Consider the following 12,205-nt stretch of genomic DNA (forward strand, 5'->3'; position numbering starts at 1 on the left):
GTTCAGAAAAGGGGAATTCTTTCTCCCCATTTTTAACATTTTACTTTATGTTTTGCACTCCAAATTCCATTCCTCCCTCCTCCCTTGCCTCCCGGGACAGTTAAGTGATCGGATATACTCGTGCAATCATGGGAAACATTTTCATATCCCTCGTTTGGAGCAAGAAAATTCAAATAAAAGGAAAAAGGAAAAAACAGCGTGTGTTAGTCTCTCGATAAGGGCTCTCCCTCCGGAGGCGGACGGTCCGCTTCATCGCTACTCTTTGGGACGGTCATTGTGCTGAGAAGAGCTAAGTCACCCCCACAATCTTGCTGTTCCTGTACCCGGCGTCCTCCTGCTCCCTTGACCGTGTTCGCTTCCCAGAAGTCTTTGCAGGCCTTTCTGAACTCCTCCTGCTCCGCCCTTTCATGTGGCTCAATCACGCTCCCCGGCTTGGGTGGCCGTTCCCCCCTCCATGGGCGTCCTTTGATCTCCAGTTCTTCGCCGCCACAAAAGGAGCCGCTAGAAACACCCTGGTACAAGTAGGTCCTTGACATTTTTAGGGTCTCTTCAGGATACGGACCGTCAGCGGTGCTGCTGGATCCCAGTGCGTGCACAGGGTGACGGCCCCGTGGGCACATCGCTCTCCAGAACGGTTGGATCAGTTCACAACTCCACCAGCGCCGCATCAGGTCCCAATTTTCCCATAGGCCCTGCAACATCCAACATGGTGGAAAAGGGGAATGTGCGATCCCTGTTCCCCGCCCACAGGAGGCTGGTTCGGCCAACCTTCCTCCGAGGGGGCGCAGCCGCGTGTGCTGCTCTCTGGGGGTCCGTGCCACGAGAGAACCTCAATCCCAGCTCTCGCCTGCATCACTGGCCCAGCTCGGAGGGCCCAGCTCGGAGGGCCCAGCTCGGAGGGCCCGCTCGGGTCCCCGTCGTCTCGGCTCTGGAAGGGCTGGACTCAGGCTCTAGGGTGCCCAGGGAATTTCCTTAGAAGCAGGTAAGAGAGGGAGGAGCTGGGGAGACCTTTCTGGAGGCTTTGACTTCCTGGGGGGCCTAAAGGAGTCAGAGGCTCCCCTGGGGATCCAGAACCGCCAGGCTCTTCTAGGTCCTGAGGCTCTGCAGGGAAGACTGAGATGAGAAGGGCTGAAATGAAGAGTGAAGAGGCCTAGGAAACACTATCTGTCTCTGTGGCTGACTGTCTGTCTTTGCCTGTCTCCCTCCTCCCTCCTTCCTCTCTGTCTCACACATACACCCCCCCCCCATCTCCTCCCCGTCTCTGTCTCTCTGTCTCTCTGTGTCTCTGCGTCTTTATCTCTGTCTCTCTGTCTGAGTCTGTGTCTCTGTCTGTCTCTGTCTCTGTCTCTGTGTCTGTGTCTCTGTCTGTCTCTCTGTCTGTGTCTGTGTGTCTGTCTGTCTGTCTCCCTCCTCCCTCCTTCCTCTCTGTCTCACACACACACACACACCCCCATCCCCTCCCCGTCTCTGTCTCTCTGTCTCTCTGTGTCTCTGCGTCTTTATCTCTGTCTCTGTGTCTGTGTCTCTGTCTCTCTGTCTGTGTCTCTGTCTGTCTGTCTCTCTGTCTGTGTCTGTCTGTCTGTCTCCCGCTCTCCCTCTCTCACACCCCCACAGACACAGGCACGCACACACACCCCGCCCCCAGAGGTCGAGGGCTGCTCCGTACGGAGCTGTGGCCGGCGTTCGTGTGGGAGTCTGCACAGCTGCCCCGCCGAGGGGAGCCGCACCTGCACCAGCTCCTCTTCAGCTCCAGCTCCCGACATGAGGCTGCTGCGAACCCTCCTGTGCCTGGCAGGTGAGCCAACCCGGGCCCAGGCCGAGGGCTTCCTCGGGCTTGTGGAGGCTCTGGGGGTCCGGGTAAGAGGGAAATGCTCCGGGGGCTCTGGCTTCTTGGCTCGGGTTCTGCAGGGAGGTCTCAGGAAGTGCCGGGGGGTGGATGGGAAGAGAGAAGCCTCATCTCGCCCTGACTGCTTTCCTCCGTGGCCCACGGGTTTGACCGCGGCCCTTCCCGTTCTCCTGAGAAGGAAGCGGCTCTGCGGGAGCCCCCTGAGCACAAGGAGGCCAGAGCTCCCGCTCTTCAGGGTTGGGAAGCTCCGCAGCGGGGGCTGCCCACTGTCCCCAGCTTGGCTGGCAGGCTCCGTCTGTTCCTCGCCCGCCTCCTCACCAGGCTCCTGGCCAAGTTTGGGCTGAGGGAGGGGTTAGCTCTTGGGGGATCCTGGAAATGCCCTCTGCCTCCTGTTTCAGCCCCCCTCGCCCAGCCGTTCTGGGTGGGCTGAGACTTGAGACTAGATCCAAAATGTCAAGGCTCTGCCATGAGCCTGGGACGTCCTTCCCCTGCTCTTCTGGGTCACAGAGTGCCCAGGTCCAAAAGTGATCAGGAAGCTGTCTGAGCGGAAGGTGGGGCGGATAAGAAGGGGAACCTGGACACAGGGAGCCCTGGGGGCGGGGGGTACGCTCTGGGGGCTCTCTCACCCCCATAGCAGGTCTCCCTGCCATCCAAAACTCGGTGTGGCTCTTGAAGTCGGAGGAGCGAGGGGGAGCAGGGCCTGGGCACAGGGCCGGGGGCACCCCTAGGAGCTGGCCCTCACAGACCATTGATCCGATGGCCAGCTGTGCCAGCTTCCTGGACTGTGAGCACCTGAAGGCCCCTGGCCTGCCCAGGAAAGGGCCTCGCTGGCCCTGGGCTCCGCCATGCAGAGAGTCTCAGGAGAGGGAGGTGCTGGCCAGGGGGGGACTGGCTGGCCTGGAGCCCTGCATCCGCAGAGGAAGGTGGAGGAGGGTTAGTCTGGAGAAGAGAAACCTCAACGAGGAGCTGATTCTCAAGTGGGGAGCTCTGGGAGCTGGGAGGGCCCTCCGGGGCAGCCCGTGAAGTGTCCCCCTGCTTGTCAGGCCAGAAGGTTGGCTGCTCCCCGCCCCCTGCGCTCCTCGGCACAGATTATGGGCAAACTGGAGCAGGAGGTCCCCGGCACGGGCCCAGGGCCCTGGGGATAGGAGGCCCCGAAGGAGCTGCCCGCCCAGTGAGGGAGAGAACGTGCCACCCGCTCCTCCGAGGGCCAGGGGCCGTGCCACGGGGAGGCAGCTCGGGCCGGGGAGCTTTCCTGGAGAGGGGAGGACGGGCCGCAGCCCAGAGAGAGAACAGCTGGGACGGTCCCTGGAGCCAGGAGGGCTAAAGGCCTGGAAAGCAGGCGGGGGAAAGCTCGGCGGGCCGGGAAGGGCAGGATTCTGTACTGGCTCCCACAGCCACTAACCGCGGGGCACTGGACCATCGAGCGGGGGTGGCGGGACCAGCCCTACGCTTTAGGATGGTCAGGGCGCTGTCTGAGGGGACAGGAAGAGACCCGAAGCAGCTCCCAGGTTGTCCAGGGCTAAGATGAGGAGGGTCTGCACGGGGGGAGGGGGGCGAGGCCAGAGGCCGGGAGGGGCCATTGCCCGCTGCCTGCATGTGAGGGTGAGAGAGACCCCAGGGTGCCTCTCGCTTTTAAGCCCTGGTGACTGGGAAGCTGGTGAGCCATTGCCCTCTACAGCAATGCGAAGGGGGAGGGGAGAGTCGGGGAGAAACATTAAGGAGCTCAATTTTAGGCGCGTCCACTGCACGTCCAGTGCAAGTTACTGCGGTGGGACCCTCGATTCCTGGAGCTCGGGGAGAGAGGTCAAGGTCGGACAAATAGATCCGACCATCCTCTGCAGAGATAACGAGAGCTGGGAGCTGGGGGGCTCGACAACTGAATTAATCCAGAGGGAGAAGAGAAGAGGCCCCGGGTCAGAACCTGGGGGACACCGCGGTTACAGGTTGTGTTCTGGAGGAGGCAGAGGAGGAGTGGTCAGGGAGGGAGGAGAAGAGAGACACAGACAGAGACAGAGACACAGACATAGGCACAGACACAGGGAGACAGCTGAGGGGTCACCACCCTGGCCAGCCTCCCTAGGGGGGCAGACCTCCCCTGCTGGGCTCTGCCCGGCTCCCCCAGTTCTAGCGGAAGGCCCAGTGGTCCTTGAGAGAACATCACAATGAGAAATCATGGCGACGGCAGGGCCTCCTGTGGTCTGCACAGTGACCGGGAGAAGGGCCCTGCTTATCCCCATTGCCAAAAGGACAAACTGAGGCGGTGACTGTGCTGGCTACGCCTGCGGCCGATCTTGCTGAGATCCTCACAGCCTGGGACTCAGCCCCATTTTACAGGTGAGGAAGCTGCCGGCCCCGTCACTGGGGGGAGGGGGGGAGGGTTGGTGAGGCTGCTGGGAACCAGTCCCGCGGGAGGAAGCGGCTGTGGGGGGAGGGGTCGCTCTGACACAGCGGGGCTCTGTGGTTGGGGGCAACTGGAGCTGCATCAGACAGTGGCTTCCGAGGTCTTGGATGAGACAGCGCTGTGCAGCTGGGGAGGGGCCCTGCCCCCCCCTGCTCTGGGGGCCCTGCCCCCCTCCTCTGGGTCCCTCCTCTGGGGGCCCTGCCCCCCCTCCTCTGGGGGCCCTGCCCCCCCTCTCGGCCCCTCCTCTGGGGGCCCTGCGGATATTATGAGAGAAGCGCCTCCGCAGCCTCAGGAAATGGTGAGCTTGTGGGAGCAGAGAGCCGGCTCGGGCGCCCCGGCTGACGGCCCTCACGGGGTGGCCCTCCCTCAGCCTCGGGGGCTGGGCTCTGCCCCTCCCTTCCGGTCCTGGCGCTCGCAGCCGGGCTTCCCTCGGGAGTGTGAGGCTGCCCCGCTGTGGAGGCGGACGGTCCGGCCTGAGCCGAGCCCCGCGGCCCCTAGCTGCCCCGCGCGGGCTCTAGGATTTCTCAAGCCCACCCAGTGGTCTATCCGGGGCTCCTGACAAGCCCAAGGGCCTGCGGACAGCGGCGTCCAGCCGGCTTGGTTCCTGTCCGGAATCCCCGCGGCCAGAGACCCCCCGAAGCAGAGGCAGGGACCCCAAAAGACAGCTCGGCGTGGGCCGGGGCCCAGTGGGTTTCTTCCGGCCAGAAGCAAGGGCTGGGAGAGGCCCCTGGCCCAGGGCCCGACAGCCCCCCACCCCCACCCCCGCAGTCGGCCCTGCTCGTCCCCCGCGGGTCCCTTTGGATCCCGCCTCCAGCAGCAGGATCGGAGCTGCCCCCCCATCCCCCGGCCGCGGTCCGCGCTAACCCGGCTCCTCCCAAAGGGGAGCCAGCCCTGGCTGGGGGCTCCTGCTCTCCCAGGCCCCCCCCTCCCCCGGGCTTCTGAGGCGCTAACGGCCGCTGGTCTCGCCTCCCAAAACAGGAAGCAGCCGCTCCTCAGATTCAGTCTCAGGCTGACTGACACGCGGGCAGTTGGGCTTTTGGGGGGGGGAGCAGTGCCCCCCTTTGTCCAGAGCATAACCAGAAGCTCCCGCACTGGGAGGCGCGGGCGAGGGAAGCACAGCTGCTCCTGCTCGGGCTGGTAAGGGGAGCGCTTCCTGGCGGGAATGGGAGCAGCCCGCCCCCCAAACCATGCAGCGTGGGCTCTCGTTCAGCCGAGGTCGGAAAACTCCGGAGGAGGAGGCAGAGGCCCACGGGACCCTTCCCTCCCCACCCTCCCAGGGCCCCAGAAGCATGTCTTAGACTCAGCTGCGCTGGAAAATGAGGGTGCGGAGAACTGGAGCCGGCAGCTGTGGCTCAGGGACCCGAGGCGGACAGAGCTTAAGCTGCGAGCCGGGAGTGACCCCAGGACAGTCATCCCATCTGCGGCCTCCAGGCCCAGAGCGCCAAGAATCGCATTGAAGGCAAAGGCCAGGCTGCGGCTCTTCACTGTCCGAGGTTTAAGAGCTGCCAGACCCACTTACCTCCCTAAGCACGGGGGACTCACGGAAGGTTAGAGAGGGAGCAACGTCTGAAATAGGGCCTCAGCCCGGTTATCGGGAGGAGCAGGGGGGGCGGCCAGCTGAAGGAGCTGGGGCACAGTCCCTGACAGAAGGCCCTGGGGGCGCAGTCACTTCCTAATGTGGAGGAAGGATTACCCTCGTTCTGCTTGGGGGGAGGGGGAACCGGAACAGCCATGGGAAAAGGGAAGGGTCAGGAAAACCTTTTCTGAATTAGGGGAGGGGGATCCTCCGAAGGGGTGCGGAATAGGAGCTAGCCGTCAGAATTAGACATCTGGGGGATAGACAGGATAAAAAAAGAGGGATAAAGAGTGAGGAAGAACTAGGGAAATACACAACTAGCAATTATGACCTTGAATGTGAATGGGATGAACTCACCTATAAAATGGAAATAGCCAACAGAATGGATCAAAAACCAGACTGACAATGTTTACAAGAAACCCATTTTATTCATTTATTTATTTTCCCTGAGGCTGGGGTTAAGTGACTTGCCCAGGGTCACACAGCTAGGAAGTGTTAAGTGTCTGAGACCTGATTTGAACTCGGGTCCTCCTGAATTCAGGGCTAGTGCGCTCTCGCTCTCTCTCTCTCTCTCTCTCTCTCTCTCTCTCTCTCTCTCTCTCTCTCTCTCTCTCTCTTTCTCTCTCTCTCTCTCTCTCTCTCTCCATATATATATATATATATATATATATATATATATGGGGTGACAATCATGATCTCAAAGTTAAAGCTAAAACAAAATTGAACTAAAAGAGAAAAACAGGGAAGTACATTATGATAAAAGGTACTATATGTTCCAAATTATATAGCATAACAAATTTTTAAAGGAAAAGCTAAGTTAATTATAGATGGAAATAGATAGAAAAACTATAATAGTAGGGGATTTCAATCTTCCCTCTCAAAACTACATAGACCACAACACACCCTGTTAGGATTCTTACAAGGTGCTAAGTCACTGGAATGAATAGAGACAATAGTTATCTGATTTAGCACGGTTCAGTATGATGGATCTGCCCCTACAAGGAGATGTTATGGACCAGAACTTGAAACAAGGTACTGAGTGGAATTGAGGAGACAATGGTTAAATCTAGTTTAGCATTGATTTAATCCAATAACAAATGATTGGTGTGTACTCAGTGTGAAACATATAAGCAAGAGGCTCTCAGAACTTCGGGAGAACTTCAGGGGACTTCCAGGAGACTCACAACTGGGATGGACTTCCAGGAGATTCACAAGCCACCCACAAGCCTACTCTCTGGGAGATTCAGAGTCAAGATTCATTCCCACTTCCACCCCTGTGCTGGCTGGAGACAATGGGAGGAAAAGAGGCAGAAGCTGGCAGAGACAAAGGACTAGCAGCAAGAGCTCTCGGGAACCAAGAAGAGAGGGAGGCCTCCAGAAAACTAGCTGAGCCCCAAGGGAAGGAGATAAAATTTGGAAAGAGACAGTAAAGGATTTGGACTTTAACTCCTGGCTGCATTTGAGGTGATTATTGATCTGAACTGAAGCCAAGGCTGCCCCCAGAAGCTCCCCAAGAAACCTGCTCCAACAGAACGATTATAATTTAGAGAAGAGAACATTACAACACCCACCCACCCACACACATACTAAAGATATTAAGGAGATTAATGGGATCATTAGTTAGATATGACAAATATCTGAAGAGAATTCAATTGGAATAGGAAAGAATATTTTTTTCTCAGTAGTACATGGTATCTATACAAAAAATTGACTATATATTAAGGCACAAATTTAAATTAATTAAATAAAATAATTAAATGTAGAGAACCAGAAACATTAAATGCATTTGCTTCAGATAAGGCAATAAAAATTCTATTTTATGAGGGACCATGGAAACAGATTAAAAATTAATTGGAAACTAAATAATGTAATCTTTTTTTATTATTATTATTATAGCTTTTTATTGACAAAACATATGCATGGGTAATTTTTCAATATTGACCCTTGCAAAAACTTCTGTTCCAACTTTTCCCCTCCTTCCCTCCACCCCCTCCCCTAGATGTTAGGCAGTCCCATATATGTTTAACATGTTAAAGTACATGTTAAATACAATATATGTATACATATTTATGCAGTTGTCTTGTAGCACAAGAAAAATCGGCAAATAATCTAATTTTAAAGAACGAATGGGTTAAAGAACAAGAAATAATTTTGTTAAAGAGAAAGACAATAAGCCAAAACTTATGGTATACAGCAAAAGTAGTAATCAGAGAAAATTGTGTTTTTCTAAATGCTTACATCTCTAATATAAAGAACATATCAATAAACTGTGTATGCAATTTAAAAAAATAAACTAGAAAAAGAAAAAGTTAAAAAATCTCCAATTAAACACCAACTTAGAAAGTCTAAAAATTAAAAATAGAGATTAATAAAAGTTAATGTAAAAACCCCATTGAATTAATAAATATAATTCGGAGTTGGGAAAACAGTCAAATAGATAGCCCTTTTGTTAATATGTTTAAAAAGAAAGAGAGAAAACTAATCACTTAGTATCAAAAATGAAAAGGATGAATATGCCATTAATGAAGATGAAATTTATTTATTATATATATAATATAGTATGTAATTTTATTTTACAATCAATTATAATAGAAGCATCTATTAGGAGTTATTTTGTCCAATTATATGCCAATAAATTTAACAATCTAAGTGAAATACGATAAATACAAAAATATGAATTGTCTAGATTAACAGAAGAAGAAACAGAATGTCTAAGTAAATCTATTTATTTTAGAAAAAGAAATCAAACAAACCATAAGTGAGCTTCCTAAAAAAATAGCTTGAGGGCTTTTTCTAGTGAATTCGACCAAATATTTAAATATCAACTAATTCCAATAATAGATAAATTATTTGGAATAATAGCAAAGAAGGAGTCCCGCTAAACTACTTTTATGAAACAAATATGGTGCTAACATAGGAAGAGCAAAAGTAGAGAAAATCATAGCCCAATTTCACTAATGAATATGAATATAAAATCCTAAATAAAACACTATCTAGGAGACTATAATAATTTATCACAAAGATTATACATTGTAACCAAGTGAGAGTTATGTCAGAAATGCACTGATGCTAATTAACATCAGAAAAATCACTAATACAATTTATTACATCAATAACAAAAGTAACAAAAATCATATAATTACATAACTAGATGCAGAAAGGGCTTTTCACAAAATACAACACTCATTCCTATTTAAAAAAAAAAAAATACTCCAACAAAGTGAAAGAATAGGTATAAATGGATTTTTCCTTAAAATGATAAAAGGCATCTACCTAAAACCATCAGCAAGCATTATTTGTAATGGAAAGATATTAGAAGCCTTCCCAATAAAATCAATTATGAAACAAGTATGCCCATTATTAGCAGTTTCATTCAATATTGTATTAGAAATGCTAACAATAAGAAAGGAGAAATTGAAGGAATCAGAAGGGGCAATGAGATAATAGCACGCTCTCTTTTTACAGATGATATGATGATATAGTTGGAAAATCCTTGAGACTCGACTAAAAAGTTAGTTGAAACAAAAATTTTAGCAAAGTAGCAGAATATAAAATAAACCCACATAAATCATCAGCATTTCTATATATCACCCACAAAACCTTGCAAGAAGAGATACGCCTTTTAAAATAATTGTAGACCACATAAAATACATGAAAGTTTCCTGCCAAGACAACCCAGAAACTATCATTATGAAACACTTTGCCTACCAATAAAGTCAAACTTAAATAATTGAAGAAATATCGTTCCTAGATGGACAGAGCCAATAAGAACAATAATAATAATCGACTTCTTCAATGTCATCTCAATTAGATTACCCAAAACTATTTTACTGATCAGAAACAAATGATAACACAATTCATTTGGAAGAACAACAAATCAAGAATATCAAAGATAAATATGTAAAATGCTTAGCCTGAGATCCATTATAAAGGAATCCTTGGTGTGGAAATTGGTCTGGCCTGCTCCATACACATGTATGCTGCCTACATAATACAATAATGCATGTCTGTATACATGTCTATTATATATGTACATGTATACACACATACAAAGGAAGTTCAGCAGTTTTCGCTCTTAAACTGTACAGCAAACGAGCTACAACTGCCTGAGAAATAGGAAGGTGAGTGACTGGAACAGAGCAGACAGCATTCACAGTGGTAAACGCGCTTGACACGCAAAGATTCAAGGTTTGGTAAAAATTGTGGGGGAAGTTGGAAGGCAGTCTGATAAAAATTGGTTACAGACCAATGTCTTTCACCATTTAATGGATACGGACCTAGATATAAAGGTCGCTGTCACAAGAAACCGCGGAGCATTTACCTGTCAGACTTAAGGGGAGGTTAGGAATTCATGAGTAAACGAGAGCATCGTGAGCTGTAAAACGGACAGTTGTACAAATAAAACTAAGGTGGCCAAGGTGAGAAGCAAAACAAAACGGGGGAGATTCTCTATAGGCACTTTTCCTGATAAAGGTCTCATGTTTGAAATACATTGAGAACTTTTAGTCAAATTTCGAACAACATGAGTTCTTCCCCTTTGGTAAATGGCCCAAGGATATGGCTGGAGCTTTTGGATGGAGAAACCAAAGCTCTCCATGACCATCTGAAAAGTGCTCTAAATCGTTATTAGAGAAACGCAGATTAAAGGAGCTCCGCCGGAGCCATCGCCCACCTACCAGGTTGGCCAGTGCCATAGAAGGGAGAGTGATCAATGTGGAGGGGGTGTAACTTTGGCCTCGGCGCCTTGGGGGGGCTGCCCTCTGCAGGTGATGATCGCCGCGGCCCTCTCTCTTCTCCTTCCCTCTTGCCTCCTCTGGGGTCCCAGGAGGCCCTTTGTTCCGTCCAGAAAGCCGCGCACCCTCCTTGCTGCCCCCGGTGAGGCCGGAGGCCCTTTGGGAGAGGCTGAGGAGGAGTGGGGGATGCCAAGGCCCGGCCCCTGGGGAGACACGTGGGCTGCTGCCCCTGCAGCCGCCCAGAACGTCTTCCCCGTCCCCTGAGTCATCCTTGCTCCCGCGCTCTGCGTCAGGGTGACTCGTGCCTGGCACTGCCACTCCATAGCACTTGGAGGGCTTCAGGATGCTTTATTCTGGGTCCTCTTGGCAACCCTGGGAGCTGGAGCCCGCTGGGGGTTTTACTCCCATTTCACAGATGAGAAAGGAAGACTGAGGGAGAGATGTGCTTGGTTTGCCTGGGGTCACCCAGCTCCTAGGGGCCAGCTCCGAGTCTGCCCCGGCCTCTCTGCCTCCCACTTGCTGGAGCAGAGCCCTGAAGGCAGGAGTGCGTCCTGGGGGCGGGGTGAGGAGGTGGCCCGCCTCCTCATTGCTTTTCCAACACCTCCCTGCAGGTCTCACGTCCCTGAGGGGCTTCAACCTGGACATCAGCAGGGTGTGGCTCACCCCTCCCCCCGGCCGGGGCCCCCACGTGCGGGAGGTCCGGCTGCATCAGGACAAGAGCAAGAACCAGACCTGGTGAGTGGGAGGGACACAGACCCTGGGCACTCCCCACCCCCCACTGCACTCTCTGACACTCTGGCCACCCCTTTGAGAAAGAGGGGGCCAGGACAGAGCCTTGGGGCACAATCACTGGGACTGAGAAGGGGGGTCACAAAAGCCTGGAGAGCATAAAGTATCCAGGGGGGTGTCTGTGTGCATGTATGTGGGGGGCTGTGTGTGCATTTTATGTGTGTGGGGAGCTCTGTGTGTGCGCATGTGTGTACATTGGGGGCTGTGCGTGCAGTGGGGGCTGTGCGTGCAGGGGGGCTGTGCGTGCAGGGGGGCTGTGTGTGCATTTTATGTGTGTGGGGAGCTCTGTGTGTGCACATGTGTGTACATTGGGGGCTGTGTGTGCATGGGGGGCTGTGTGTGCATGTAGGGGGATGTGTGCGTGCAGGGGGGCTGTGCGTGCAGGGGGGCTGTGCGTGCAGGGGGGCTGTGTGTGTATGGGGGGCTGTGCGTGCAGGGGGGCTGTGTGTGTATGGGGGGCTGTGTGCATGCAGGGGGGCTGTGTGTGCATGGGGGGCTGTGCGTGCAGGGGGGCTGTGTGTGCATGGGGGAAGGCTGTGTGTGTGTGGAGGAGAGTTGAAGGTACCAAAGGCTGTGAGGGCTAAGGGAGAGAGGACTGAGAAGAGGTCTGGCGGCTCCCCAGTCAGGAATGGGCAGCCCGTGCTAGGCAGTGCAGAGACAGGGGTTCGAAGGCAGCTCCTGGGAGGGGAGGACGGGCAGGAAACGCTTTAAGTCCCAATGGAACCAAGCCAGAGGCCAGAAGCCCGGCCGGCCCAGACCTGACCAAGAATCTCCAAACCTCCATTTGGAGACCAGGTGATGGGACCTCACTACTGCCTGAGGCAGCCCCTGCCCACCTGTAGGGCGGCATTTCTGGTAGA

At 52.8% G+C, this 12,205-nt stretch overlaps 1 protein-coding gene across 1 annotated transcript in view; it reads left to right on the forward strand.

The window, feature by feature from the left end:
- The first annotated feature begins 706 nt into the window (after positions 1–706).
- ITGAE (integrin subunit alpha E) overlaps positions 707–12,205 on the forward strand; it is a 44,456-nt gene continuing 32,957 nt past the window's right edge. The window contains exons 1-3 of the mRNA XM_074297628.1: positions 707–955; positions 1,615–1,795; positions 11,168–11,291. Coding sequence (XP_074153729.1) covers positions 707–955; positions 1,615–1,795; positions 11,168–11,291 — 554 coding nt within the window. The remainder of the gene's footprint in view (positions 956–1,614; positions 1,796–11,167; positions 11,292–12,205) is intronic.

This window comes from Sminthopsis crassicaudata, chromosome 3, assembly GCF_048593235.1.
Source record: "Sminthopsis crassicaudata isolate SCR6 chromosome 3, ASM4859323v1, whole genome shotgun sequence".
In the NCBI taxonomy this organism is placed as follows: domain Eukaryota; kingdom Metazoa; phylum Chordata; class Mammalia; order Dasyuromorphia; family Dasyuridae; genus Sminthopsis; species Sminthopsis crassicaudata.